Source organism: Arachis hypogaea, chromosome 2, assembly GCF_003086295.3.
Source record: "Arachis hypogaea cultivar Tifrunner chromosome 2, arahy.Tifrunner.gnm2.J5K5, whole genome shotgun sequence".
In the NCBI taxonomy this organism is placed as follows: Eukaryota; Viridiplantae; Streptophyta; class Magnoliopsida; order Fabales; family Fabaceae; genus Arachis; species Arachis hypogaea.
The window spans coordinates 90,087,999-90,114,988 of NC_092037.1; the positions used below are offsets into that span (position 1 = coordinate 90,087,999).

Below are 26,990 nucleotides of genomic sequence, written 5' to 3' on the forward strand. Positions count from 1 at the left end.
GTTTTTAGAAAATAAAAATAGTAAGTTCCATATATTATTATTATTATTATTATTATTATTAGGAGAGCTATATTATCAACAGTATATCTTTACCCTTAATAAAGTGGTAGAAGAAAAAAAAATTCTTTGGTCTCAATATTAACTTTCAAAATACCTTTATTTTTACAATTTAGTTTATAAATTTCAAATAAGAGTGCGTATCAATTATAGATATAAAAAAACTATTTAAATAAATAAATAAAACTACTTCTACGTAAATTACTAAGTCTAGTATCGATATAACCAATTTTTATTAACCGAGTATTAAGTTTATATATTTGTTTAAGCAAATATTCAAAGAATAAATTAGTCATGCCTACTTTTTTTTTTTTAACGGTAAAATTACACTTAATTTTTCTTTCCAAAATAAGAGAGAGTGAAGAATGCTAAACTTGAATCAAAGGATATCATTCCCTTTTAAAATTACTTTGCAATTTAATTTAATTTAATATATAATTTAGTTTAAAGTCTTAAGAAATAAGAGTGTATTCTGGCTCTGACTGTGTCTTACTACTTAGCTTTCCTTTCATTCCTTCGAATCACATCACAAATCTCAATTCAATTCAATTCATTTCATTTCATGCATCACTTTCTTCTTCTTCTTCTTCTTCTTCCTCTTCCTCCTTCTCTTCTCCCTTCCCAAACCTCCTTCTAGAACCTTCTCCAAACCCCTCTTAACTTAGATCTGAATTCTTATATGGAAATGGGTTCGAGCCCCCGCACCGTTGAAGAAATCTTCAAGGATTACTCTTCTCGCAGAACCGCCATCGTTCGCGCTTTAACTCAAGGTAATTTTCTATTTTTTTTCCATTTTTTTCCCTTAAAACAAAGCCTCCTTTTTTGGTACTTCACCGTTCGAAAATTCACATGTCCATATACATGTTTCTGACACTGTTTTTTTCTAATTTGGTCTCAGATGTTGATGAATTTTATGGGCTCTGCGATCCAGGTAAAACGCTTATCCCCGATCTGTGTTGTTCTTATGTTAATTTTACGTAAAAATATGTTTTTTTTTCTTTTCATAACTGTTCTTAAGATTTTGAAGTTGTGGTTTTCTGTGTGAATTGTGCGGGCCTAGTTTCTGAATTACAGTGGTTAGAGTTGACCTTTCTTATTTATTTTTTCGTAGATTTCTATGTGGGAAAAAAAATGAGGGGATAAAATAAAAGTCAAAGTTTTTGCATGCCCCATGTGTTGTTGTTGTTTACTTACTCTCTGGTTTTATTTTTTCTTCATTTTTAAATATTTTTAAATTACAAAAATGCCACTTTATGTTTAATTTGTTTTCTGTTTTTTGGATTTTGTTATTTCAGTGTATTTTAATTTTCTTAAAAAGTTCTAAAAGCCAGAAGATAGGAATGAAAACAAAAACATAAGGACACAAGCCAGAACAAAATTGTTTGTTTACTTTCCTTTTTTTTTTTTGAAAAAAAAAAAATAACATGAGATTTGAACTACAGGTAAATGCTCTGCTATATAATGTGTTCATTTACGAAACAATTATTGTTGTTAACTTGTTATTAATCTTTTGTTTAGTAACTTTTCGTTTGTTTGTTGTTCCATTTGATTCAAAGTTTATCTGGTGTGTTTGGTCTTTGGTGTTTTAAGAAAAGGAGAACTTGTGCCTTTACGGACATCCAAATGAGTCCTGGGAAGTGACCCTGCCAGCTGAGGAAGTTCCACCAGAGCTTCCAGAGCCGGCTCTGGGAATCAATTTTGCTAGAGATGGCATGAACCGCAGGGATTGGCTTTCTCTAGTTGCTGTGCACAGTGATTCATGGTTGCTCTCAGTTGCCTTTTATCTTGGAGCCCGACTTAACCGCAATGAGAGGTACATGTTACAATGTAGTTTTGATTTGGATTTATGCATTTGGTAGTAATTTATGTAACTCATGGACTTGCTTAATCAATTAGCTCCCTATGAAATGTTTAGAAATTATCAGTTGAATCTGTACTTGTGGCTGAAAATGCAACATTCTGTATCATAGTGGATAAATTAATGTCTTCAATGAAAATATAGTTTATTTTTCTCTCTTTATCAATTGGAAGTAACTGTAACTAGACTCTGGTTTTTTGGGGATTGTAGATTGGATTAAATACATAGATTCCCTCAGTAGGTTGTAAAATGTGTCTAAATGAAAATTGTAACATCAGCAAAGGTTCCTTCTTATCTGAAAGATTAACAATATTTTAATTCATGAACTTGAGTTTGTTGGTAGAAGTAGCCAGGTGGCTGATCTATTCCTGATAACCCATGTGAAATCTGACTCTGTTATTCTTGTGTCATTTACCTCTCCCTATTCATGCTGTCATCCTATGTGCTTATTTGATTTGATGCTTAAAATTAAGATACCATTTGGTTCTGTCGTAGGACATGAAAGATGGAGATAGTGGGATGGTAGAGATCCGTCTCCTGTGTCCAAAGTATAGAAATTAACTTAAAAATTATATCGAGACAGAAAATTGTCATGAAATGGACAATTTCAAGTTTTTGTCTCCATACTCCTATCCACACATGATTTTGTCCCTAAAATCTCTGTCTCCTCTATCTCATGACAATAACCAAAGTCTGCCCAAGTGTTTCATGCATGCAAAGACACTACTTGAGTGAATTTATGCAATGATTTGAACTTTAATTTATTGCTTGTAGTTGTATGATAGAATGCGTGGTTGTTGCTGTTCTAGTCCTTGTGATGTTTACCTTCAGCATTCCCATTCCCATGGTTTTTTTAGTAGTTGCCTTTTTGCTTAACATCTTCATGTGACATTGGCATATGCTCCCTCTTTTCATATTGATGGTCCAACTGATTCTTTATGGCAGGAAGCGTTTGTTTAGCTTGATCAATGATCTTCCAACTGTTTTTGAAGTTGTAACTGAAAGGAAACCAGTAAAGGACAAGCCAGCTGCAGACAGTGGAAGCAAATCGCGGGGCAGCACAAAGGTTAGCAATCCCTTGTCTTTCTTATTTTTGGTTGAATCATCAGCAGTTAGTTGGATAATACTCAAAAGTTTGATAACTAAAATAAATTTGTTTTGTTGCTTTCAAAGATATTAGACTTCAAAGAAGAGATATAGAGCGAAAAAAGATGAAAAGAAACTGAAGAGAAGATAAATCTCCATTTTGTCTCCTACTACTTAGATGAAGAGACATAATAAAATAAAAAGTATTTCTCTCTTGTTGGTTGAAGAGAAAGTAAGAGGAAAGAAATGAAAATCATATTAAATGGTCATTTATCATTACTTGAATGAAGATAGAAGTAAACATAGAGATAATGTTGTTTATTGCCTTTCCAAATTAAACCACCCTTTCTCTCTAGTTTTCTCTCCAAAAGTGAGAGAACTTTTTGTTGAGCTTAACACCTACTCTTTTCTTTCTTCGATTTAGTTGTCGCATCTAAGCAAGAGAGAATAGTAAGAGAAAATAGTAAAATCCACCCGTTTTCTATATTCTCATTATCTTTCTCTCTAATTTTTCATCAAAAATGCAAAGGGTAAGAGTATCTCATAAATCAAAGAGAATTATTTACTCGCTTATTTATGCTAGTTTCTTGTGGTTAACTCTCAGAAGCAGCTCTGAGTATAGGCAAATTGTAATCTATGACAAAAAGAAATTTTGTGGATCTTAATCTAGTTGTTGATCTAAGTTAAGAATCTATCAAGCCTCACTTTTTTCTCTTTTTGCAACTCAAGTCTAGGAGTATAAAACTGAACAGAGTTTCATTGGACTTCATCTTTTACTATTTAACCACTGTGTTTCCCTGTTATTGCTACACTAGTACAAATAATACTTCTGGTCTATAATATCTATCACTTTAAAAATTTGGTGCATCAATAATAACTCAATGCATCTAGATACAAATTGCGTTCGGATGCATTATATTATGAATGTTCCAAAGTGGCAGATATTGTGGAACAAAAGGGGAGTATAAGACTTTGAATCAAAGTCTGCCCTTGTGGAACAAAGTTTGTGCCTTTGAATCAAAGCTTTATGATGCAATTGTTGTACACTTCTGCAGAGATCAAGTGACGGGCAAGTCAAAAGCAACCCGAAGTTCGATGAGGGTTATGAGGAGGAAGACGATGAGCACAGCGAAACTCTTTGTGGGAGCTGCGGCGGAAACTACAACGCGGACGAATTTTGGATTGGGTGCGACATATGCGAGAGGTGGTTCCATGGAAAATGTGTGAAGATCACACCGGCAAAGGCTGAGAGCATAAAGCAATACAAATGCCCATCATGCATGAGAAGGGGCAGGCCTTGATTAAGGACGCCATAAAAAAGGCAACATGTGAAAGTGAATAATAATGTTGAGTTTGATGCTGACAAAGATACTGTAATATTTGTTACATCTCTTGTAGAAGTTCATAATGTAATGGGGTATAGTATCTATGTCTGATGGAAAAAAATTTCAGAGACTAAGGTGATTTCTTCTACCAACCTGAATCCTTAGTGTATTTTATATATTTTAAAATAGAATAGAATACCATACATTCTAATTTGTCGATCAATTGATACTTGGTTTGAACTTGCGCATTATATTATTGTATGTCTAGAAGTAATTTGGGTAAATACACTGATCTTCTATATATGGTTATAAATATAGTTGTAAGTTGTCTCTTTCAATGGCAAAGAATGCCTTAGTTGTGGATACAAACTTCTTAGCTTGCATGAAGAATAACAAGTCTAAAGCATGTTAAATTATGTATAGAAGTATGTATGGATTTTGAGCCACCGGGTTTAGAATTATACAACTAAAGTTGGAATCTTCAATGTGGCAAATAAGCTTGCCAATATAGAGTTAATGACTGCAGTGACTTCTTCTATTGGGAAGTCCCTCTTCCTGTGCTTGCTGACAAATTATTGTGTGATCATATGGGGGTTTCATTTTCAATGCCACTAAAAGACAAGTGATATTTTCTTTTTCCGATGAAATCACCGACATTTGAGCAAGACTACCCATATCCGGGTAAGAATCTTGCAGCAAGGAAAATTTTTTTTTCTCATTCAAAAACGTCAAACTCAACTTTTGGTTAAGGGACTAAAGTATCTACTACTTTAATGGATCACACGTTGATAGAAGACTAATTTGAGGGTTCGAATCAGACTTGTGTACACAATGATTCATTAACCATTGATAAATCTTTAAATGAAGTTTTTGATCTAAGCTGGATTAATTATTGACCTTTCAGTTAGAAAATACTGTTAAAAAAAAATTTGACTGTTAGGGTATCTTTTGTTTTCGTGGGTCTTCCTCGTTGGGCCTTTAACTTAACCAAAAACATATTGGGCCTTTAACCTTAACCAAACACATATTGATGCAATCTTCCCCCTCTTTGTTTTTTGGTCATGGATGGAATCTTCCTTTTTTTGTTTCCAGTGAAGGTCGGAAAAATATCGTTTTAACTCTAGTGGACATCTAAAATAGTTTTTCCACATTAAAACTACGTCGTTTAGACTTTAACAAAAACGTCGACGTTTTACACCAGTCTAGCATGTTAAAAGAGTGCTATATCATCACTGTAATTACTGAGTTAGCATTGAATAGGGATCTAGAAATCATTATAGTGTTTGAAGTTCAATCTCGAGAACTCTATTATAGTGTAATTGAAATATCAAAAGACTAAATTGATGAAAGTTGTAAATCTAAAAAACTACTATAAAAATTTAGTCACATTTTTTCAACCTTTCAAAAATTAAAAATTATATTCATACTAAAAAATAAAAATAATAACAATTATATATACACTTTTAATAGCTAATCATATTATTTTAATTAAAAATCTTTAGCGTCAGTAATTTTAATTTATATTGATCAGTATTTTTAATTAGTAATCAAATATTTTTCATCTAATAGTCTAATATCATATTTTTAATTAATATTTTAAGATAATATTGACTAACTATTGAGTAAAATAATAAATTGTATTGATTATATAATATTGTTATATTTTTATACTAATCACTACTCTTGTGACTTTTACTCATTGAATGATAAGAGTAATTATTATTTTATTTTAACAAGTAATATTATTATAATTTTTTTGTTCACAGATATTGTTATAATTTTCAAAAAACAACATTTTGAAGAACTTATCAACTGTGATGGGTCCATGTAATACCAAACTAAACCAAAATAACTTTGGGTCAAGACTCAAGACTACTCGTTTTACAACATATAATAAGGCATAAGCCAAATTAGTTTAGCCTAGGCTAAGCAACTAGGTACATCAACTAATGGCTAATTAGCTTTGGCTAGTGTGAAAATATATAAAATTTTAATTTATATTTTAACCAAATAATTAGTACATGACGTCGATGACAACGATAAGAGTTTTATTAACATATACTTTGAGGACATATTTTAATAATACTAAAAAATATTTTTCTAAAAGTTATTAAAAAATTTATATTTTATTGCATTAAACATTTAAAAATTTATATTATTATATTTTCAAAATATGCATTAAAGGAATAAGATAACTAAATCTTAACAACAACAACAACAATAATAATAATAATAATAATAATAATAATAATAATAATAATAATAATAATAATAATGTTGTCTAGAGAACATACTAGAGTAGCACGTGGCATGTGATTGTAGGTGATAAGTTACACTTTTAATAAACTGCTTTTCCTTCATACTTTCATAGTATCCTTGTATTCTATTCTTCAAAAAGTTAGCAAACTTTCTCATACAAAAATTAATTAATTAAGGAAAGAAGAAAAAATGTATGGCACAAGCTTTCTAATATTCTTAATGGAGGTGCATTATGTGTCATCGCAAGAAAATTAAGGGAGAAAGACAAAACACTATCCAATAAATCAAGGTTCTCTAAATATATATCGTACTTGGATAATAAAGGTGGAGAATCTTAGAATTTGAATCTCATAATTACTTGATATCATCAGGTGTGAGAAATAATATTTATACTATGATTCATTCCATTCATTGAATTTGTTCCACATTAGCAGCACTATGGGGCTTCTTTAATTTATGTGAACTTGATTGGAGGAATCAATACCTTGTAATTTACAAAGAAAGTAGAATAATGATATCCTTAACCTCCATTAGGGGAAATATCAGCGGTAAAAATTGTAGGCACAATACCTTATTGTAATAAACTATTATTTGACAATAGTAGGCACAAACTTTATCAATAATGATCGAGTTTGACCGAAAACAATTTAGGTATATATAAAAAATTAGTTATTTGTATAAAATATATATTAAAATATAAAATATAAATTAAAAATAAATTAAATAATATATATTTATTACAAATCTACAACTACTAATTTAATTCGATAGGAATAAGCAGTACTACTGAAGTGTCATAAAGAATTTAGAATTTGTTAAAATCTGTTAGTAAGATAGTTAGAAGTATTGTTACTTGTATAATTATCTAGAATTATCATATATACATTACTGTAAGAAGAGTGTTAGTGTATTAGTAATTAAGATGTATACACAAATTTACAATTTTTATAAGATACGAGAATATGGCATATATATAAAATAGAAATTATTTTTAGATAAATTATAATAATATTTTAATATTTTATTGATATTAAAATATAAATTAATTTTTTAGTTATTTTTAATTTTTTTAATTATATAAAATATTTAAAATATTTTTTTATAATTAATAATATATATTATTTCTAAACTCATTTCAAGAACAATATATGTTAAGAATAAGACTGGACATGCTGAAATGTAATGGTATTTAGCCGTGTCCAAATATATTTGGAGAAGAATTTTTTATTTTTACTAAGATATAATTGGATACAGAAGACACGCATGTCAAATAAATGTCGATGAGTGTTGTGTGTCCGAAATGTGTCCGACACGTAAACATGACAAATAAGAAAAGTGTCTATGCTTCGTAGGTTTAATAACAATATATAATCAACCAATTATCTCTGTTTCGATAATCTTTCTCTTGTTCTCTCATCTCTTCGTCTCTTCCTCACTCTTAGGACCTGATACCTTTCATGGTATCAAAACTCCTTAGCCATAGCTTTTGAGGTTAACTCTATTCGAACGATCAGTGTAAAATTAATATAAAGTTATTTTGGTAAAAAGCTAAATAAAATAAAAAGATATGAACATTCCTAATTTATAACTATAGAATTTTAATAGTAGAAAATAGAGAATAATTATTTACTTTTAATTAATGAATTGTTTACATTAAAGAAGTGCATCTATAAATTGAGCCTCCTTAATTCAATTTAATAAATTCATACAAGAATAATAGTAATATTAAGTTACATAGAGAGCTTTTTTCTTTGAGAGATTTTTTTTCTATATTTAGAGAGATGTGTATTCTCCTTTTGTCAAGAAAGAGGTTTATTTTAATCTCCTTGTGATAAAGATAAGTTGTAATTCTCAAAGAAAGTTATTTTATACAAATTTCTAATTTTTCATCTATATATTTATTGTTGTGTTATATGTCTGATACCTAATAGTGGTATCAGAGTCAAAGGTTGCTGATTAATAATTTTTTCTTCTGCTATGAGTTATAGCGTATAAAAAATGACAGTAAAGTATGAGATTTCGAATTCAGTGAGAGTAATTTTTTCTTCTGAAATTTGAAAATGAAAGCAATTATGAGGAAAGACAATTGCGTGACAGCAATTGAAGGTAAACCCACTGGAACTACAGATGAAAAATGAAAGGAGATGGATGACAATGTCGTTGTGAACTTACACTTGGCACTAGGTGATTCACTCTTGTCAAGTGTAGCAGAGAAAAGAAAAGAAAAAAATTTGGAATACTCTCATCAAATTATATGAAGTCAAGTCACTTCACAACAAGATATTGATAAAGAGAAGACTTTATACTCTTTGATTGAGTGAATCTATTTCGACAACAGATTACATCAACAACCTAAATATATTATTTTCCCAACTCTCATTATTGGATTACAACATAGCAGAAAATGAACGTGTAGATCTTCTACTTCAAAGTCTACTAGATTCATATTGAAAGTTTTTGATGGCCTAGAGAATGGGGGTTGAATCTATAGCCCTCTTTAAACTTGATTAATAAAGCCTTAAAACCAGAATTTATAACTTATCTTCTGTTTGGTCTGCGTAGCGGATTATGCAGGAGACAATTTTATTTTGTCTCATAAATAATAAAAAACAGAACAGATTAGAGAAGAAGAAGATGACACAGCCATGTATCATGGTTCAATTGTCTAATGTAATATAACCTACATCTAGTCTCCACCACAACGTTGGTAAAATTTTCACTATATTTTCATGTATTACATACACCAATCCCAAGGACTCAACATAATCCTACCAGAGACATATCGAGTTTCAACATAAACTTGACTTGGCTATGTAACTACCTAGACTTGACACTCTAAGTATTTACCTAATTTAGCAAGGGATACCTCACAGGTACATGACACAAAACAGAAATACAACTAAAAGAAATCTGAAATCACTCTTGCCTTTTTTCTCAAGTATTTTTCTCAGCCTTTTCACTTAATGGCTTTTTCTCAATGCCTCTCTTTCTTGCCTTTTACTTCTGATTGAATACAAAAAAAAGATATAACATTAAAACAGAAATACAAACAGTAAACCATGAAGGAGATGATAATTCACAGCCTTGACTCTATGCGTTGAACCCAACTTTTGAACTTAAAACATTGTTCTTCATCATGGCAGAGTGCTCCCTTTAGTGTAGGTGTAATACTTCCAAAACTTCAAACTCTGTTGTGAAGTTTCACTCTTCTCTTTAATTTGGATTCTCTCTCCTTCCGCTCAAATGAGAATCATTTTTTTATATCTTGTTCTGAGCCACGGTTAGGGTTTCTTCCTCAAGCTCAACTCCTTGATCCTTGAACCAACTGTAACCTTTTTTTTCTTTTCTTTATTCAGACCACACAATTTTATGGATTTGAAATCTGATTTGGGCTTAACCAAGGAGATGGTGGCAGCAGCAAATTGCTTGCTCAGTGAGGTTCTCAAATCCACACCCTTAAAATTGTGCTTTGACTCCAAGAAACGATGTTAGCCATTGATTAACATCAGAGAAAATTCAGCTACCACTTTCTTCATCTTGTCCAAAATGGTGGCGCAGAAGAAAGGAGAAAATATGAAACAATTTACTTGCATGGAAATAAAAATAAATTACTGTTAACCTCTAAACTTGCTTAGCATGCTTTTTCTTAGCTTGATTTGACATTAGCTTCCTTGATTAGCTTTCTCTTTCTTCTTCTTTGATGCTTGAATGGAAAAGTGAGGCCCTCTTTCTCTTCTGACCAACACCCGAAATGAACTTAGCAATAGCTTAGGATTGATTCCTCTTTTGATTGATTTGCATTGGGCTTGGTTTGTTTTTATTTCCATTTAGCAGCCTTGAAAGCATTTAGTCTTATTTGTTTGGGCTGCATCAATAATCTTTTGGGCTTGCACACTTGAACCACACCATCAAAAATCCACTTGGATTATTAACCCAAATTAACATGTTTATCATCATCAATGTGTTGTTTATTTTTCTAACTTAACACATATGATCAGCTCATCATTAACTTAATTATAATATTTTGACAGACTATCTTTTCTTTAATAATATGGTTGTTGCAATTCTTGAAAAAAAATCTAGGCGCAAGAATAAAAATAATAGATTAGAGAGCTCAAAGCAAGCAGAGGCATTGTTGATGATGAGAGAGAGATAAGTGGAGCGTGATTTGAGTATGAGCCAAAGTAGATCAAAGTTACAAGAAAATAAGTAATTCAAATGCTACAATTGTAGTAAGAGAGGACACTTCTAAAAATATTGTCGGAATAAGAAGAGTATAAAAAAGATTTCAGAAGGATCAAGTTCTCAAGGATGTGTTGCGAGTACTCTGATAAAATTCTTGATCAATTGTACTACTCTATTCTGTATTCTTATCCTTGATTTAATTAATTTATTTTATATTAGATCATAGGATAATATAATATAATGAAGTACAAACTTGACCGTTTATTGTATTAAAGCATTAAAGCATTGAGTTTTGAAAATTGTTACAGGACATGCCAAACTTAATTAATAGCATAAGTAAAAAACATCATCACTCCAATCATACATGAATACTCATAACTGATAATTGCTAATTTTGGATTGGCTGAAGTAGTTAGTATTCCATTGACATTTTTTGTAACTAGTCATTTTGTGTTACTTTCTACAGGAATCTCGATAATTCCAACCTATCTGGACATTTGATACCTAAACTGGGAAGCTTGAGAATTTACAATATCTTTTTGTTGTTCTTTCTAAAGTGACTTTATCTTTTTTCAGTTGATTTTAATTTAATATATTTAATTTACTTGCACTCTCTTTTTTCTTGGTTTTTTTATACTGGTGTTTATGAATGAAATTTATTTTCTGTTGAAGTCATGTTTAATACTAAACATTCTTGGGCAGCATCTTTTAGGATGAAGTTTAGGAACATATGCATTAATTCATGTAATAACGAACTATACTTTAGCTACATCTGAATATGGTTTAGGTATTAATTACATGATCAATTTTGCTAAATTTTATGTGCTCATCCTATGATTCATGGAGGGATGGGAGTTGCCACTAATGCATACCCAATGACTAAATCAGTTCTCTCGAGTTCAATGCGATATGGTGGGATGCTTGTACATTATAGTGGAAGTTCTAGTACTTCAGCTGATGAACATAAAATAGGTCAATTGATGAGTAAATTGGGGTTGTACTTTAAGCTTGTTGAAGATATTTTGTTGCTAAAACTAATAGCTCAAGCTATTACTATTAGAGTCCTGTTGGTCCTTAACAACAACGACAATTTTTTATGCTATTTTATCTTACAATCCTCCATCATACAGAAAAATAAATTATATCTTAATTTCTTGCTTAAGTTGCTTCTCTGAGTTTTGGTCTAATATTCTGATTTTTGGTAACTTGTATGCAGAGACCAATAATTTCTTTCTCAATGGTTTTGTACTTTCTGTGTCCAATAATTTGTATTCTTTTTAAAATTTTGTACTCTATTTAGTAATTCATTTGTTCCATTTTATGTAATTTTTCTTGCTGCAGTGTAAATGAGAGCATTGCAGAGCAGCCATCTTGTTTGAAGGACGAAAAATCAAGGGAGTAAGTTATATTTACATTTGGTTTAATTGGTTTATATTTGAATTTTGTGAGAATCAAAGCATGATTGTCCCTAGTTCTTCTTTCAGGGAGATTTTTTTTGGTTTTTTTGCATGTTATTTTTTTTTCTTCAAGGTTGTGTTTTGATAGGGGGTAAAAATAAAGGGATAAAATTTCAGGGATAATCTACTGTTGAAGAATATGATTTACATATAGGATTTAAAGGCATTTATTTTGGGGGCTTGGGGTGAAGATAATGAAATGGGTCTGGATTTTTGAAATCTCTAATATTTTGAAATCTTTAATAATTATATATTTTTGATGATGTATTGTATATATCATTTGTGTTTTGTGCTCTACAATACCAGTTAGTTACCTATATATACTGATGATCTATTTGCTTTTTTATGGGGTGAGAGTCTCAATTGAAATCAGTGACAGACAAGATTCTTATGAAGGTTTGGCATAAATTACTCCTTATTGTTGCCTGTTCTATCTTATATCCATTCTTGTAAAACTTGTTAGTTTTGTTTGGTACACCGATAAATTTGATGTGAGCTTAATGATTAATTTAATGTTAATTCATAATTCTGTATTTTCTTATTACATTTTCTTTGTTAATATTTCTATGTAAAATATTAATAATAGAGTAGATATAATAAGTCTTATTATTTCTCACTGTTACAACTGTTACACTGTATACATACCCAAGTATAGTTTAGTTGTTGATGAAATCCTCAAATATTTTAATCTTTTGCTGATAACTATTACTTCTTGCTCTTGAATTATTTTCATAATTTAATTTCTGTTTGAGCTGCTCTTTCTATTAGGATTATTCCAAAGTTATCTTCTTTATATAAGTATCAGTTTTTATGATCTGGTCTTGTTTTGTTGGTGAATCCTAATAATTTATCAATAATTAATCTATCAATAATTACAAATTTAATTTATTCGAATGCAAAATTTGAGTTAACTCCATTATTCTTCTTTTTTTGTTTCTTGCCCAGCAAATTCTAATATAGAACCAATTTCTTGGAACACTTGTCTCAAAATAGCTATTGATGCTGCTAGAGGCTTGGCCTTTTTGCACACTTCAGAAAAACAAATTATATATAGAGATTTTAAAGCCTCCAATATATTATTAGATGGGTAAGTTTGATTTATTATTTTATTTTATTTTATTTTATTTCTACCTTACATGTCACGCTTATTCTCTTTAACAAACTTTATCATATATGGATGTATATTCAATTTATAACAAGTAATTTTAGATATTTTAAACTGTGATTACCTTTCAGTGAATCCTAGTAATTTCTATCATCAATGAATATGCATTAGATTTCAGAGGCTAGCAGATTTTCAGCAATTATATTTCGTTTTTCTTTCCTTATTGTAATACCCTTTTTGATGATAAGTTGAACATATTATGTCGTGATGCCTATCTTTTTTTTTTTATTTTTGAAATCTTTTTATCTAATTTTCCTATTTATTTTCTACCATGAGGTGTGATCGTTGTTCATTCATGCAGGCTAATATCAGATTTAGTGGTTGTCATAGTTTCTACAATGAAATCATCCTTTCCTGTTTAGGACAACCGCTTTGTAACTGTTACTCTTAATCATAGTGGCATTTTGTGACTTTTATGCAATTTTATTGATAATAAGTGTTTGTTTTAGTGGCCTTCTGCAATAAGTTATGTTGGGTATTAGATTTCATCTGCTTTATTTGGGTTATTGTGAGCTACCTTCTTGCGGGATCCCTTATTGGACTAGGAAGTTTGAAATTTATTAGTCAAATGGTACAGGGATGTTGTTCTCAATAACTCACTATCATTTTTGCTGAAGAAACTGTGCTTCTGTAATTTTTAAGTTGTTAATTATTTTGCACTGGATAACCTTTTCTTCTCACATTTTATATAGGTTTAAACTGTTGTACAATTTGGGATTGTATTTCTTCTCTTTGTGTTGGGTCTAGAATTTTTCTTGGCAAAGGTTTGCTATTCCTGTCTTGTTGATAGTATTTCACATATTTTATCCTGGGTTATCTCAACTCAACTCATGTGATTTTAAGATTAAATGAAAATATTGTTATCCTTGCCAAAGGCTATCAATTAGGGGTTGTAGAATAATGATAGATTTTTATTTTTTGAAGAGAAGTTGTTCTGAAATTTGTATCCATGTAGTTAAAAACTGTTGGACCTATTGCTATTTTAGGAGGTCTTCTTCAAATTGCTATTCTTTTTAAGGTATGATGCTGAGTGTATATGTTATGATCTTAATACAATTAAGGATTTATGGTTGAGTAGAGATGAGTTCTGAGCATCATTTTTCACTTGATTTGCAGATATTTGGAACCAAATTATCTGAAGGTGTTTTTGTTGGCTCATTTCTCTCCATGTCATCAATAACAGTGGTATGCTTTTTCTATTTTTCTAAACCAAAAATTATTGTATATACCCCTCTTTCTACTAAATCAGTTAACTAGTCTCATCCTCACAACTTTATCTCAAATCCCAAACCTGAAATCCTATAAGTTCATTTAATTGTAAATTTTTATGAGCTTGGGGTTATAGTATAGGGATGTCAATGGGGCAGAGCAGGGGCGGGGAATGCCTCCCTGCTCCCTGTCTCCACCCTTAGATTTTGTCCCGTCTCCGTCCTGATCCCCGCCATGGGAAGATAATTACTCCCATCCTCATTTTCCGTGTTCTCCGTATTTTCCGTGGGTTTCCATTCCCCGTCTCTTTATGTTGAACATTTATATGAAAATTACAATAAAAAAAAAAAAATATAAAAAAATCACAAATCATTATTACAACACACAAACATACATATCTTATCTAAGATTACAACTTACAAGTCAAGAAATATAAAATAACAAATCATAGTCTATAAAACAAAATTTTAAAATACAACTTCCATTCTTAAAAAAAGTCATAAAATAAAGTCTTCAACTTCCAACAAACAGCTCCATGTTCCCTGTTAAAATACAACACAAACATGAATATGTTAACATACATCATAAACAAGAATATCATATATTTAATATGAATTTGATATAATAAAAAAATAATTACCTAAACTCCTAAATCCCCATATCCATCACACGGTCTCAAGGAATTGAAATTTTCGACCCTGATTTATCAATATTATATCAACCAATAATTTACGAGAGTTAAATATAACATGAAATTGAACTTTAATATGAAATAAATTTTGAGTTATTAATACTTTTATTTGAAGAGTGTATCTAATGCTGAGTGCAAATTAACGCCTCAACAAGTTCACAATCTAATTTATTGCGATGTGGATGTATAACTCGACCACCGGTGCTAAAAACAGACTCTGAGGCAACAGTTGAAATGGGAATAGCTAAAATTTCTTGCAATTTTTTGTAAAGTTGGATATTTCACTCCAATATTTTTTCAGTAGCCCAAAATGTCAATTTTTTTCAAATTTGTTTTATCTACCATAACACTCTCTTTCAAATAGAAATCCAACTCAGTTTTTGCAGCATAGTCTTCAAATGTATCTTCCACAAATTGCAAGTAGATAGAGTTAAATTTTCTCTTTGAAGATCCTTCATCATGTCCAACATTCAAAGCAGAAGCTGAATTATCATCATTTGTTGCTCTTCTTTTAACCCTAGCCTTTGGTTGATATTCACATACTAATTCTTCCATCATTTTCTTCACCTTGCTCAGATGATTCTTACTTTGAGATCCATATATTTTAGAAAAAAAATTTAATAACTTCATCTTATACTTAGGGTCTAAAATAGCTTCCACAGCCATGACTTCATTAATTTGATCTCAATACTTTTCAAACTTACTAATCATATTTATTTCCATTCTATGAATCATCTCATTGGGACTACACAACCACTCATTCCATGTCAATCTCATTTTATACACTTTGAAAAAGTACAAATTTGTCATTGGATATATAAAGTGCCATAGAATAATTCAGTTATACTATAAAAGACTTCTAATTTACCAACAAGTTCATTTGCCATTTTGCACTCATCATCAGATGGTACAACTTTATACAGAGATTTACGATGTCTTAAATGCTCAAAAACTTCTTTATATGGCAAAGTAGAAGCAAGCATTAGATAAGTTGAATTCCATCTGGTTTTACAATCAAGTGCAAATTTTTTCTTATAATTAATATTCAATTACTTACAAGTCTCTTCAAATTTTTCTTCCCTCTTCTGTGTTGCAACCCAAAAAGAAACACTATCTCTGATTTTTTCAATAGAACCATATATTACATTTATGCTATCTTTCACAATCAAATTAACAATGTAAACACAACAACGCATGTGAAAAAATTCTCCTCTCTTAACAAAGTTAGATGGTGAAATCTTATCAAGCAGAAGATGAATCATGGCATCATTTGTACTACAATTATCAACCGTTAAAGTTGACAATTTTCTATCTATATTCCAATCATATAAGAAATTCACCAAAACATCACTAAGAACTTTAGCAGTATGGGGTGCAGGCACATATGCAAACCTAAAATAATATAAATATAACAAACAATCATGACATTAAAAAGTCAAATATTTAAAAGATGCTAAAAGCATAAATAATACCTTATAAGTCGACACTGCAAGTTCTAATTATCATCAATAAAGTGAGCCGTAATCGCCATATAGCTTTTGTTTTGACAATCAGCACTCCACATGTCAGTAGTGATAGCAGTGCGGCTTGAATTTTTTTTCCAACAATTTTAGAAGCTTTGCCTTTTCAACTTTATACATCTTCTCAACATCACTTCTCAACGTATTTCTTGTATAAAATTTGAACAAAGGTTGAGTCTTAACCATAAACTCATGAAAACCCACTTGCTCAACAAATGACATAGGGTGTTCGTCCCTAATAACCCATTTTGTGAGTGCTCGTCGTGATCTCTCTTGACTAAATGTGAAGTTTTCAACCAAAAGTGAATCCGTTGCCCTTCCCGTTCCTGTAGGACCTGATGATTGCAGCATTGTTTTTAATATTGATTGCTTTGGTCTCCTAATAGTACGAATCGGACAAATTCTAATGTGATCATGCAAGTGCTTAGTTCCTTGCTTCGTGTTACCTCCAATCTTTTTTTCGCAATATTTACATATTGCCTTCCACTTTCCATCTATTTGCTCCCTCCTAAATGTTTCCAGGCCTCAGAAGTTAATCCTTTTTTGTTAGAACTATTTTGCATGTTTTGAATAACTTCTTGTCCTCCCTCGTGTTTCTTCTTGTCCTTCCTCTTGTGTTCCTTGAACATGTGTTTCAATTGCTTGACCCTCATCATCTTGAGTTGGTTCTGTCTCATTATTATTTTCAATAGGAGTCGATTTAAAGCTATCCATCCTATAAAGTAAGATTTAATACAGAAATACTAAATTAAAAATTAATATAAAAAAATAAATTAAAACAAACCAAAATAAATTAAACCCAGCAACTCAGAATCAACTCAGAATTATTAATAAATTAAATTATAAAATTAGAAATAAATTAACAAGAAACAAGGATATATCAAAAACAGAAATAGCAAAAAAACAGTTGAAGAAGACAAGACTCAAGTTAAATAAACAGAAAATCAAAACCAGCAAAACAGTATTAAGGGATATATCGTACACTCATTGTAAGATTAATAAAAATTTATAAATAATAATAATCTATATAATATAGCTAAGGACTGATAGATAGAATCTAACAAGAAAATTGATGAGATAATAATTAAACAAGTGGCATAGTAGAATGAAGTTTGTGATGATGATGATGATGAATAGCTACCACAAACAAGAAGATGATGAAGAATCATGAACCGTGGTGGTGCTTTGTGGGTGGTGGAAATTAAAAAATTAACAAACTTAACAAACTTAACAAAATTAGAATAAATTAACAAAATCAGAACAAGCAAACTCTAATTAACAAGATCAATAAATAAACCCAGTAACTCAGAACTACATAATCAGAGTTTTCAACTCAAATTGAATCACAAAATCAACTCAAAATAAGCCAAAATAAATTAAACCCAGTAGCTCAGAGTCAACTCAGAATTATTAAAAAATTAAATTACAAAATCAGAAATAAATTAACAAAATCAGTACAAGTAAAAATAAATTAACAAAATCAGTACAAAAAAATAAATTAACAAAATCAGAACAAGCAAACTCAAATTAACAAGATCAGTAAACAAATCCAGCAACTTAGAACTACATAATCAGAGTTTTCAACTCAAATTGAATCACATAATCAACTCAAAACAAACAAAATAACTACATGCAGAAAACCAGAAATTAATAAAACTCTAACCAAATCCAGCAACTCAGAATCACATAAATTATAATTAACAAAATCAAACCCTAACTATTTCATAATTATAAATTCTATATGTCTAATTGCTTCACATACATAGAATGAGAGAAAATCTAACATGAAGTCAAGTTGATGGAAAGGTGGAAGAGGACTGGAAGAGGGACAATCAGTGGCTGTTGCAGCATCAGTAGCGACGCTCTCCAGTAGACGACGAGCAGCAAAGAGATGGTGGAGCAGTGGAATGCAACGCGGCGAGCAGCAAAGAGACGGAAGCAAACACGTAGACGCAAGAGTGGAGAGGGGAAGGACACCGCGCCTGAAGAGAGAGAACAACGAGGTGGCGAGTGGTGCAGGAGTGGCCGGTAGTAGGAGTGGCGACCGACGAGGGTGAATGAGATAGTAGAGTAGAGTAGACAGCGCAGCAAAGTGAGAAGGAAAGAATGACTGGATGAGATAGTAGTAGACGGCACAGCAAAGTGGGAAGGGAAGAATGATATACTGAATAATAGGGTTAGGGTCTTTAATTGGGTGAAATTACTAAAACACCCCCTATATTAGTAATAAAGTAAGGGTATTTAAGTAAGTTCAAAAATTTGGAGAATTATTGGGGATGGACGGGGATCCCCGCTCGGGTCTCTGCGCCTGTCTCGGGAGAATTTTGCTCCCCATCCCCATCCCTACGGAAAAAATTCCTCATCATCGGAGCCCCATTCGAGGCGGTTCCCGCGGGGATCCCTGCTTTCTGAAGATTTTTGACATTCCCTAGGTTATACCATGTATTTCAAACAAATTCAAATATGCATTAGTCTTGGTGGTAATATTTCTTTGGATATTTCTAATTTTCTATATTTCATGTTCCATTGCAAATCTTTTTATTCGTGAATGCATTTTAATTATTTCATTTTCTCATTTACAGAGGACAAGAGTTGCTTGTGAAGCAATTGTTGAAGATGGATACTATTGAGGTTGAAGGTGAAGCGAAGTTGTGAAGAAAAGTTAAGGATAAAGTTACAAGTACAATTGTTAACTTTATATGTTTAGATTAAGTTAGGATTTTTTGAATTTACATTTTATGAATTATGACTATGTAAAATTTGTAGAATTCAACTTTTGAAATATTTGTTTCTATTTTTGTAAAAGTTGTGAGATTGAGTTTAAATTTGTTGAAATATAATGCCATTTATTATTTTGTTGGTAGATACATAAATTATTATTTATAATAGAAATAATTTTTACAATAATTAATAAAAGAAAGCATTGATGTTGGAGAGATTATAACAGTAAAATAGTCACTAAATACAGGAAAAAACTGTCACATGAATTAGTAACTTAGTGACGGTTTTAAATAAAAAAATCGTCACTAAAAATATTGTGACGGTTTAAATAATCACTGAATATACCAAAAAACTGTCATAAAAACTAGTAACTTAGTGACGGTTTAAAATAGTCATAAAATATAAGAAAAAAACTATCATAGAATTTAGTAATTCAACGACAGTTTCAAAACGTTGTGAAATACAGCATAAAAAAATACCTTTACAAGTATTACAAATTTGTGACGGTTTTATACTCTAAAAACCGTCACAAACAATTTAGCGATATTTTCTATCAATAGTGGTTCAAAATCGTCACTGTGTCAACTGGCGACGCTCAAATTTGTAACGCTTTTTTTAATCATCATAAAACCATTTAGTGACAGTTAAAATTATCGCCAAATATTAAAAAAAACTGTCACCAAAATGTTGTTTTATTATAGCTAATTAATTTATCACGCTCAGATAATCTTCAGTAAAATAATTTACTACAAGTATCATATATAATATAAAATTCAAATTAATAATGAGGAATTTAGGCCAGCAAAACTAAGAATATCTGAATAGGTTTCATCTAAAAGGAATAGCTGGTGATAATAATAATAAATAGGAACCCTCACTACCAATCAATATAATGCATGCATGCTTTTCAAATTAAAGCTCTAGAGATATTTGAGTGGCATAAATTCAGCGCAAGGAATAATAAATTGTTGATCATAGTGTCAATTTCTTACTCTGGATGGTGATTGGTGATTTAATGGCACACATTCATTGGATCGAATAAAAAGTTCTGCAATTTTCCATGTAAATTTTATTCACACACACTATATTTTTTTTCCCAGAGAATCATTAATCTTGTGGTGTAATATTGGTTAATAGAGTAATTAATTTTCTTTGCCACTTTTATTAAAGGAAAAGTCTAGGGGACGAGCAGTTTTATTGAATTTTGGCCAGCATGTAACCAGCAGAGAAAGATGAGCCATTGGATGAAATTTTACACCAATCTCACACCATCAAATCATCATTGATGGCTAATTGATGGTTAACAATCAAAAAAATTACTACCCCTAACATTGCTCTTTATTAAAAAAGCACTAAAATTATCTTTAAAGAATATTGTATAGTTGTGCGCAGTTATATGGCAATATACTTTTGGAGGAATAAAATATAAACTAAATTAAATAAGATTGTCTTTTTTGGCCACAAAAAAAAATATTTGGATGTTTAATAATATTTGAGAGATAATAATCAGTTAAAATGATCTAAATTTATTTTATTTAATATTTATTAATTATTTATATTTAAACATTTTTTATTAAATTAACCAAGTTTCATAACCTTCCTGTACGTTTACTATTAATAGAACTATTTATTTTTACACACCTTAAAATAAAATAAATTATTCAAAACTAATTTTTACTAAATTACTTCCATAATTTCTTACACAACCAATTAAAGAAAAAACAAAACTGTTGTGTACAAACAATTAATAAATCTGACTCTAGATTTTGTATCCTAAATAAATCTGAACTTTTAATTTGTGAATTTTAATTAATTTTTTTATCTTTATATTCATAAAAAACACATCACTTCTCCATAATTGGACATAATATATTTGGGTCTTTATAACTAAAAAAATTAGCCGAAGATTAAACAATAGTTAAAATTGAAAATAAAATTTTTGACTAACCATTGGCTATAAAAAAATTAACGATAACAATAAAATTAAGCAAATATTAAAGATAAATCGAATCAAATTAAATGTTATGAATAATTTTTAAAAATTTTAAAAATATTATGAAAAAAAAATATAATTTACTTTAAAACATAATGTTTAAAAAACATAAAAAAGAATAGAGTCCAGAATATGATTTTTTTTTAAATCTTCTAAAATTCCACAATGTGATTGCCGACATCCATACACAAAACAAATAATTATATTAATAGTACAAGGCTATTTGTAGTTTTGTACTGTAACGATGAGTGAGGGCACTGCTAATATCAAAAACAAAACAAGAGAATGAAAATTAAAAATAGACTATGTCGGCCAGGCATAGTGGCACATGGATAATATTTTATGTAGCTTAGAAAAAAAATGATTATGTGTAAATGAAAGCGATGTGCAAGTAAATAATTGTCTATTATTATTGCCTTCAAAATAAAACTCCATATACTCGTAAAAAAATGTATATAGACGAAGGACCATAAAAAAAACAAACATTAATTAATAAATTAAAATAAATATAATTTAACTTAATGATCGATCATTTTAATTAATGATAAATTGATTTCAATATATAGTAGCTTAATTTCTTAAAAAGAGTACTTTTGTTTATATATAATAATAATAATAATAATAATAATAATAATAATATCAACAAATTTTTTATTAATAATTTTTATGTGTTAAATACCACCCATCACCACATCATCGTTATTACTTCAAAAGTACAAATGTACTAAATCTATCTTGTAATATCTGATGTTATAGGTCAAAGAGTTATAATTTAAATCGTATAAATTTTTTTATATCCACTTAAAAAATTGTAGATTTAAATTTCTTTATTTTCGATAAAAAAATCTTCAACGCTATAGAAAACATATGATAATTTGTATACATCTTTTTATTTGTCAGTTATATATATTTTCTATTTTTTATAGCTAGTCATAAAGAAAAATAGTACAACTGTTTTACATTCAATAAAAAAAAGTTTCTACAAATTAAAATTAAAGCTTAAATTTAATTAAATTAACACCTGTTATTTAGTTCGAAGGTTAATTATTGACATTGGTTAGAGCGAATTTAGAGGTTAGACACTAAATTTTAAATTAATTTTGATTTAAATAAAAAATAATTAATCAACAAAAAAAGTAAAAGAAGACCATCAATCTCTTGTAAAATTTAATATAATTTTTAATATATATTATAAAATTATCATTCACATAAAAAATTTTAAATTTTATGATTATCATAAATAGAAATAAGAATATTTACTAATCTTGATCCATAATGATAATGATATTAGAAAGAATTTACTTTATCTATTTTTTCACTTTTTTAATTTTTTTTTCAATTAAGTTATTAATGATAAATGAAGAAGAAAGACTTCATTAATAGAAAAAGAGGATTGAATTCTAATTTCTTTTTATAAAAACTAACTTTCATCAAATTAGTTACATTTTAAAATAATTATACAACTTTTTTATTTTATTATTTTAATTAAATATTTATTAAACCAATAAAATAAGACACATCACACACATGAGACGTCATATAATAATATAATTTTTTATTTTACATTTTCTCACTTGGCTTATGTGCCATTATTTCAATTGATGGTTTAAGAAAATATTTATCATAATGCACATTTCTATGCAATTACTTGCATAGCTTAATTTATCATGATAAGAATAAAACTGACATGGGTTATATCGGTTATACATCACCTAATCGACATAATTCCTTCTATATACTACAAAATTAGTCACATTTTTAACATGAGCCACAATAATTAGGAAGTATATAACATAATTAGTCCAACAATAATATCTTCATTGTAAGACAATACTTGATTATTCTAATTCTATTATGTATATAACAAATTAAAAATCAGGTAATACGGAAACATAATTTATTTGAGCTCAAAATATCAATATTCTTACAACACCAACTTCATTAAAAACATACATTGATCTTATAAACTTCAACATGACTAGTAAATGTTTTGGACGATAACCCTTTGGTCAAAGGATCAACAGCCATAATATTAGTGTTAATGTGCTATATTGACATTCTTTATTTCTGAACTTTTTTTTTAACGACAAAGTATTTCAATAGCATATGCTTAACACCTTTGGAATACTTATTGTTTGTAGAAAAGAAAACTGCTGCAGAATTATCACAATAAATTTCTAGCGAAATAATAATACTGTCAACAATTTTAAATCCTGAAAAGAAGTTTTGCAACCACTTAGTTTGAACCATGGCCTCAAAGCACGCTACAAATTCAGCTTCTATTGTAAAAGTAGCAATTATTGACTGGTTCACACTCTTTTATAATATTACTCTTCTAGCTAAGAGATACAAATAACCAAAAGCGAATTTTCTTTTATCTACGCAATCGGCAAAATCTGAAATTGAATATCCAATCACTTCAAAGTGATTAGATCTGCTTATAAGTAAGCATGTGTTCCTTTATCCCTTGTAGATACCTTAAAAATTTTTTTTTTTTGCAGTTTTTCAATAATTTAATTCTGGGTTACTTTTGTATCTGCTAAGCATACCAACTGCGAAGTTGATTTATGACCTTGTGCAAGTTTGAGCATACATCAAACTCTTAATAATAGATGTATATGAAATTTCTTCCATCTGTTTCCGTTCTAAATTATTCTTTGGACATTGCATGAGACTAAATTTGTCTCCTTTTTGAATTAGAATGGGTGATGCTGTGCATTGTGTTATTTTGAATCTCTCTAATATTTTATTAATATATAATTTTTGAGACAATCCTAATAGTCCTTGTGACCTATCTTGAAATATTTCTATTCCAATCACATAACTTGTTTCACCCATATCTTTCATTTTAAAGCTATTAGAGATATATTTCTTAGTCTTGCTTAACAGATCAAGATCATTTGATGCAAACAAAATATCATCAACATATAGAACTAAAACAATAAATTTATTTTCACTGACCTTTAAGTATATACACCGATCAACGGTATTTTTCTTAAATCCAAATGATAGAATGGTATCATTAAATTTGATAAACTATTGGCAGGATGCTTATTTAAGTCCATATAGTAATTTCTTAAGTTTACACACCATTTATTCTTTTTCTTCAACTAAAAATTCTGTTGGTTGATTCATGTAAACATCTTTCTCTAAATTTCCATTAAAAATGCAATTTTTATATTCATTTGGTGTACTCTAAGTTCTATTGAGCTACCAAAACCAAGATAATTTTTAAGGAGTATTTTCTAAAAATTGGTGAGAAAGTCTCTTTATAATCAACACTATTTTTTAAGTAAAACTTTTGGCAACAAGACAAGCCTTGTAGCATTTAAGGTTGCCATGAGAATCACGCTTAGTCTTAAAGATCCATTTACACACAATTCTCTTGCATCTTTTAGATAATTCCACAAGGTCTCATACTTTATTTTGTTCCATTGATTTAAGCTCATCTTTCATGGCGTCTAACCATTTTGGATTTCATTAAATAAATATAGTAATTATTTTAAATGTTTTAATTTTTTTTATCTTACTAAATAAATATAATAGTTATTATTAAAAAATTATATTAAAATATTAAGATTCAACAAGTGATTTCACAAATTAATTTTTTAATTATTGAGTTCTACCATTTAAATTAAACAATAATAAAAATTATAATTTTAAAAAATTTAAAAGATTTAAATTTTAAAATAACTATTATATTATTTAGTGAGATTTAAAATATTAAATTTTTAAATATATAATTAATAATAATTTGATGAACACATTTAAATAAAAAAGTTCACTGTAAAAAAAATTATAATATAAAAATAAAAAATTTTAAAATATAAATGATAAAATAATTTTATAATAATTTAATTATTTTTATTGTTTTATATAAAGATAATTTTTTTATTAAGGTCTAAAAAATAATATTAAAATTAGTATTATAAAAAAATATTTTAAATTTAATATTATAAAAAATAAAAAAAAATTTATAAAGACTAATTTGATTAATTTTTAAAATTTTAAAGATAAAAATGACTTACGTTTAGACTTTTAGAGACTATTTTAATTATAAATAACTTTTTTATATGTCAAGTGATACGTGGCGTACTAGGTGTCACTAACCTAACACGTCAACAATCATCTTATGACACGTGGTATTAACCTACCATGTCATCATGCCATGTGACACTTAACGTGACACGTCATCCTCTAACTAACAAAAAGACCAATTTGACTTACGTTTTATCTTTTAAGGACTAACATAACTAAAAAAATCTTTTGAGAACTAATTTGAAGAATGGATCATCTTTCAGGACGAATTTGGCTATTAACAAAAAAAATAATGTTTAATATAATTTTTTTTAAAAAATTAATAAACTGGCCCACTACTACAAGACATTATCAACATAGCGACCGATTCTGGAAGTTGCTAAAATCTTGGTCGCTAAATTTAAAACAGTGATTGATGTTGATTGCTAAGATTTAGCAACTGATTTTAGCAACCGATTTTCAACCAAGGCCACCAAACCCACAGCAAATATTTTCGGTCACTAAATCAGCCGCTAACAAGATCGGTCGCTAAATATGGAGATTGATGGGTATATTTGAAATTTGAAAAATTAAATAAGGATATTTTTGAAAAGAAATATTAAATTTTTAGTCTTTGTCCCCAAAAATTTCAGTTTTTCTGTATTTCCATTTTCTAGAGGTACTGAAGGGATTAAAATTTTGTATCCCAAAATTAAAATTTTAGTTTCAATCTCTGATGACAACCAAATACAATACTGAGTCACAAGCTCCCAATCTTAATCCTATTCTCTAAAAAAACGCTACCTAATTTGAGAAAAAGTGAAAAAAAAAATCCTTAATTTCTTAGGGTGAATGTTCATCCCCACCTCTCACAATTTTTTCACAATTTTTTCAAAAATCACGAAGTCCCTTACAAAAAAAATTTGCTTTTTGACCCTTGATCTTTATCTGAAATTTGTTAATCCGTCCATCAATTATCTCTCTTTGAGGTTAATTGAGCATGTTTACATGATACGTTAAATAACTAATTTATTCCTTAAATTTTAACTTAGATTGACAGATTTTTTTATTAGAGACTTCATTATTTTTTGAGATAATTGTCACCAGTTATTTAGAATTTTTTTTCTCTATTTTTTATTACTTTTTTCACATTCATTTGCTAAATTTGTTATTTAAGAACTAAAAATATTAGTAATTTAAAAAAATTATTTATAGAAATCAAATAGAGAATATATTTATTACTAAAAAATGACATTGTTAGTTGTTGTTATTAGTCTTATTTATTTATTATTAATTATTTTAAAATGTTAAAATTCGAATTTTTAACGTTATATCTACTTGGTTAGTTGACATATTATATAAGAATTCCATGTTCCTTGCTGGTCTGGATAAAAAATATAGTAGAGCACCAACCATTCTACTTAGAATTGAAAAATTTATGAAAATT

General features: G+C 29.0%; 1 protein-coding gene across 1 annotated transcript; it reads left to right on the forward strand.

The window, feature by feature from the left end:
* Nucleotides 1-306: 306 nt before the first annotated feature.
* Nucleotides 307-4,549, forward strand: LOC112750326 (PHD finger protein ALFIN-LIKE 2). The gene is made up of 5 exons (XM_025799003.3): nucleotides 307-827; nucleotides 956-988; nucleotides 1,648-1,870; nucleotides 2,861-2,981; nucleotides 4,057-4,549. The coding sequence occupies exons 1-5, from the start codon at nucleotides 737-739 to the stop codon at nucleotides 4,300-4,302; spliced, it is 714 nt and encodes a 237-aa protein (XP_025654788.1). The 5' UTR covers nucleotides 307-736; the 3' UTR covers nucleotides 4,303-4,549.
* Nucleotides 4,550-26,990: the final 22,441 nt, after the last annotated feature.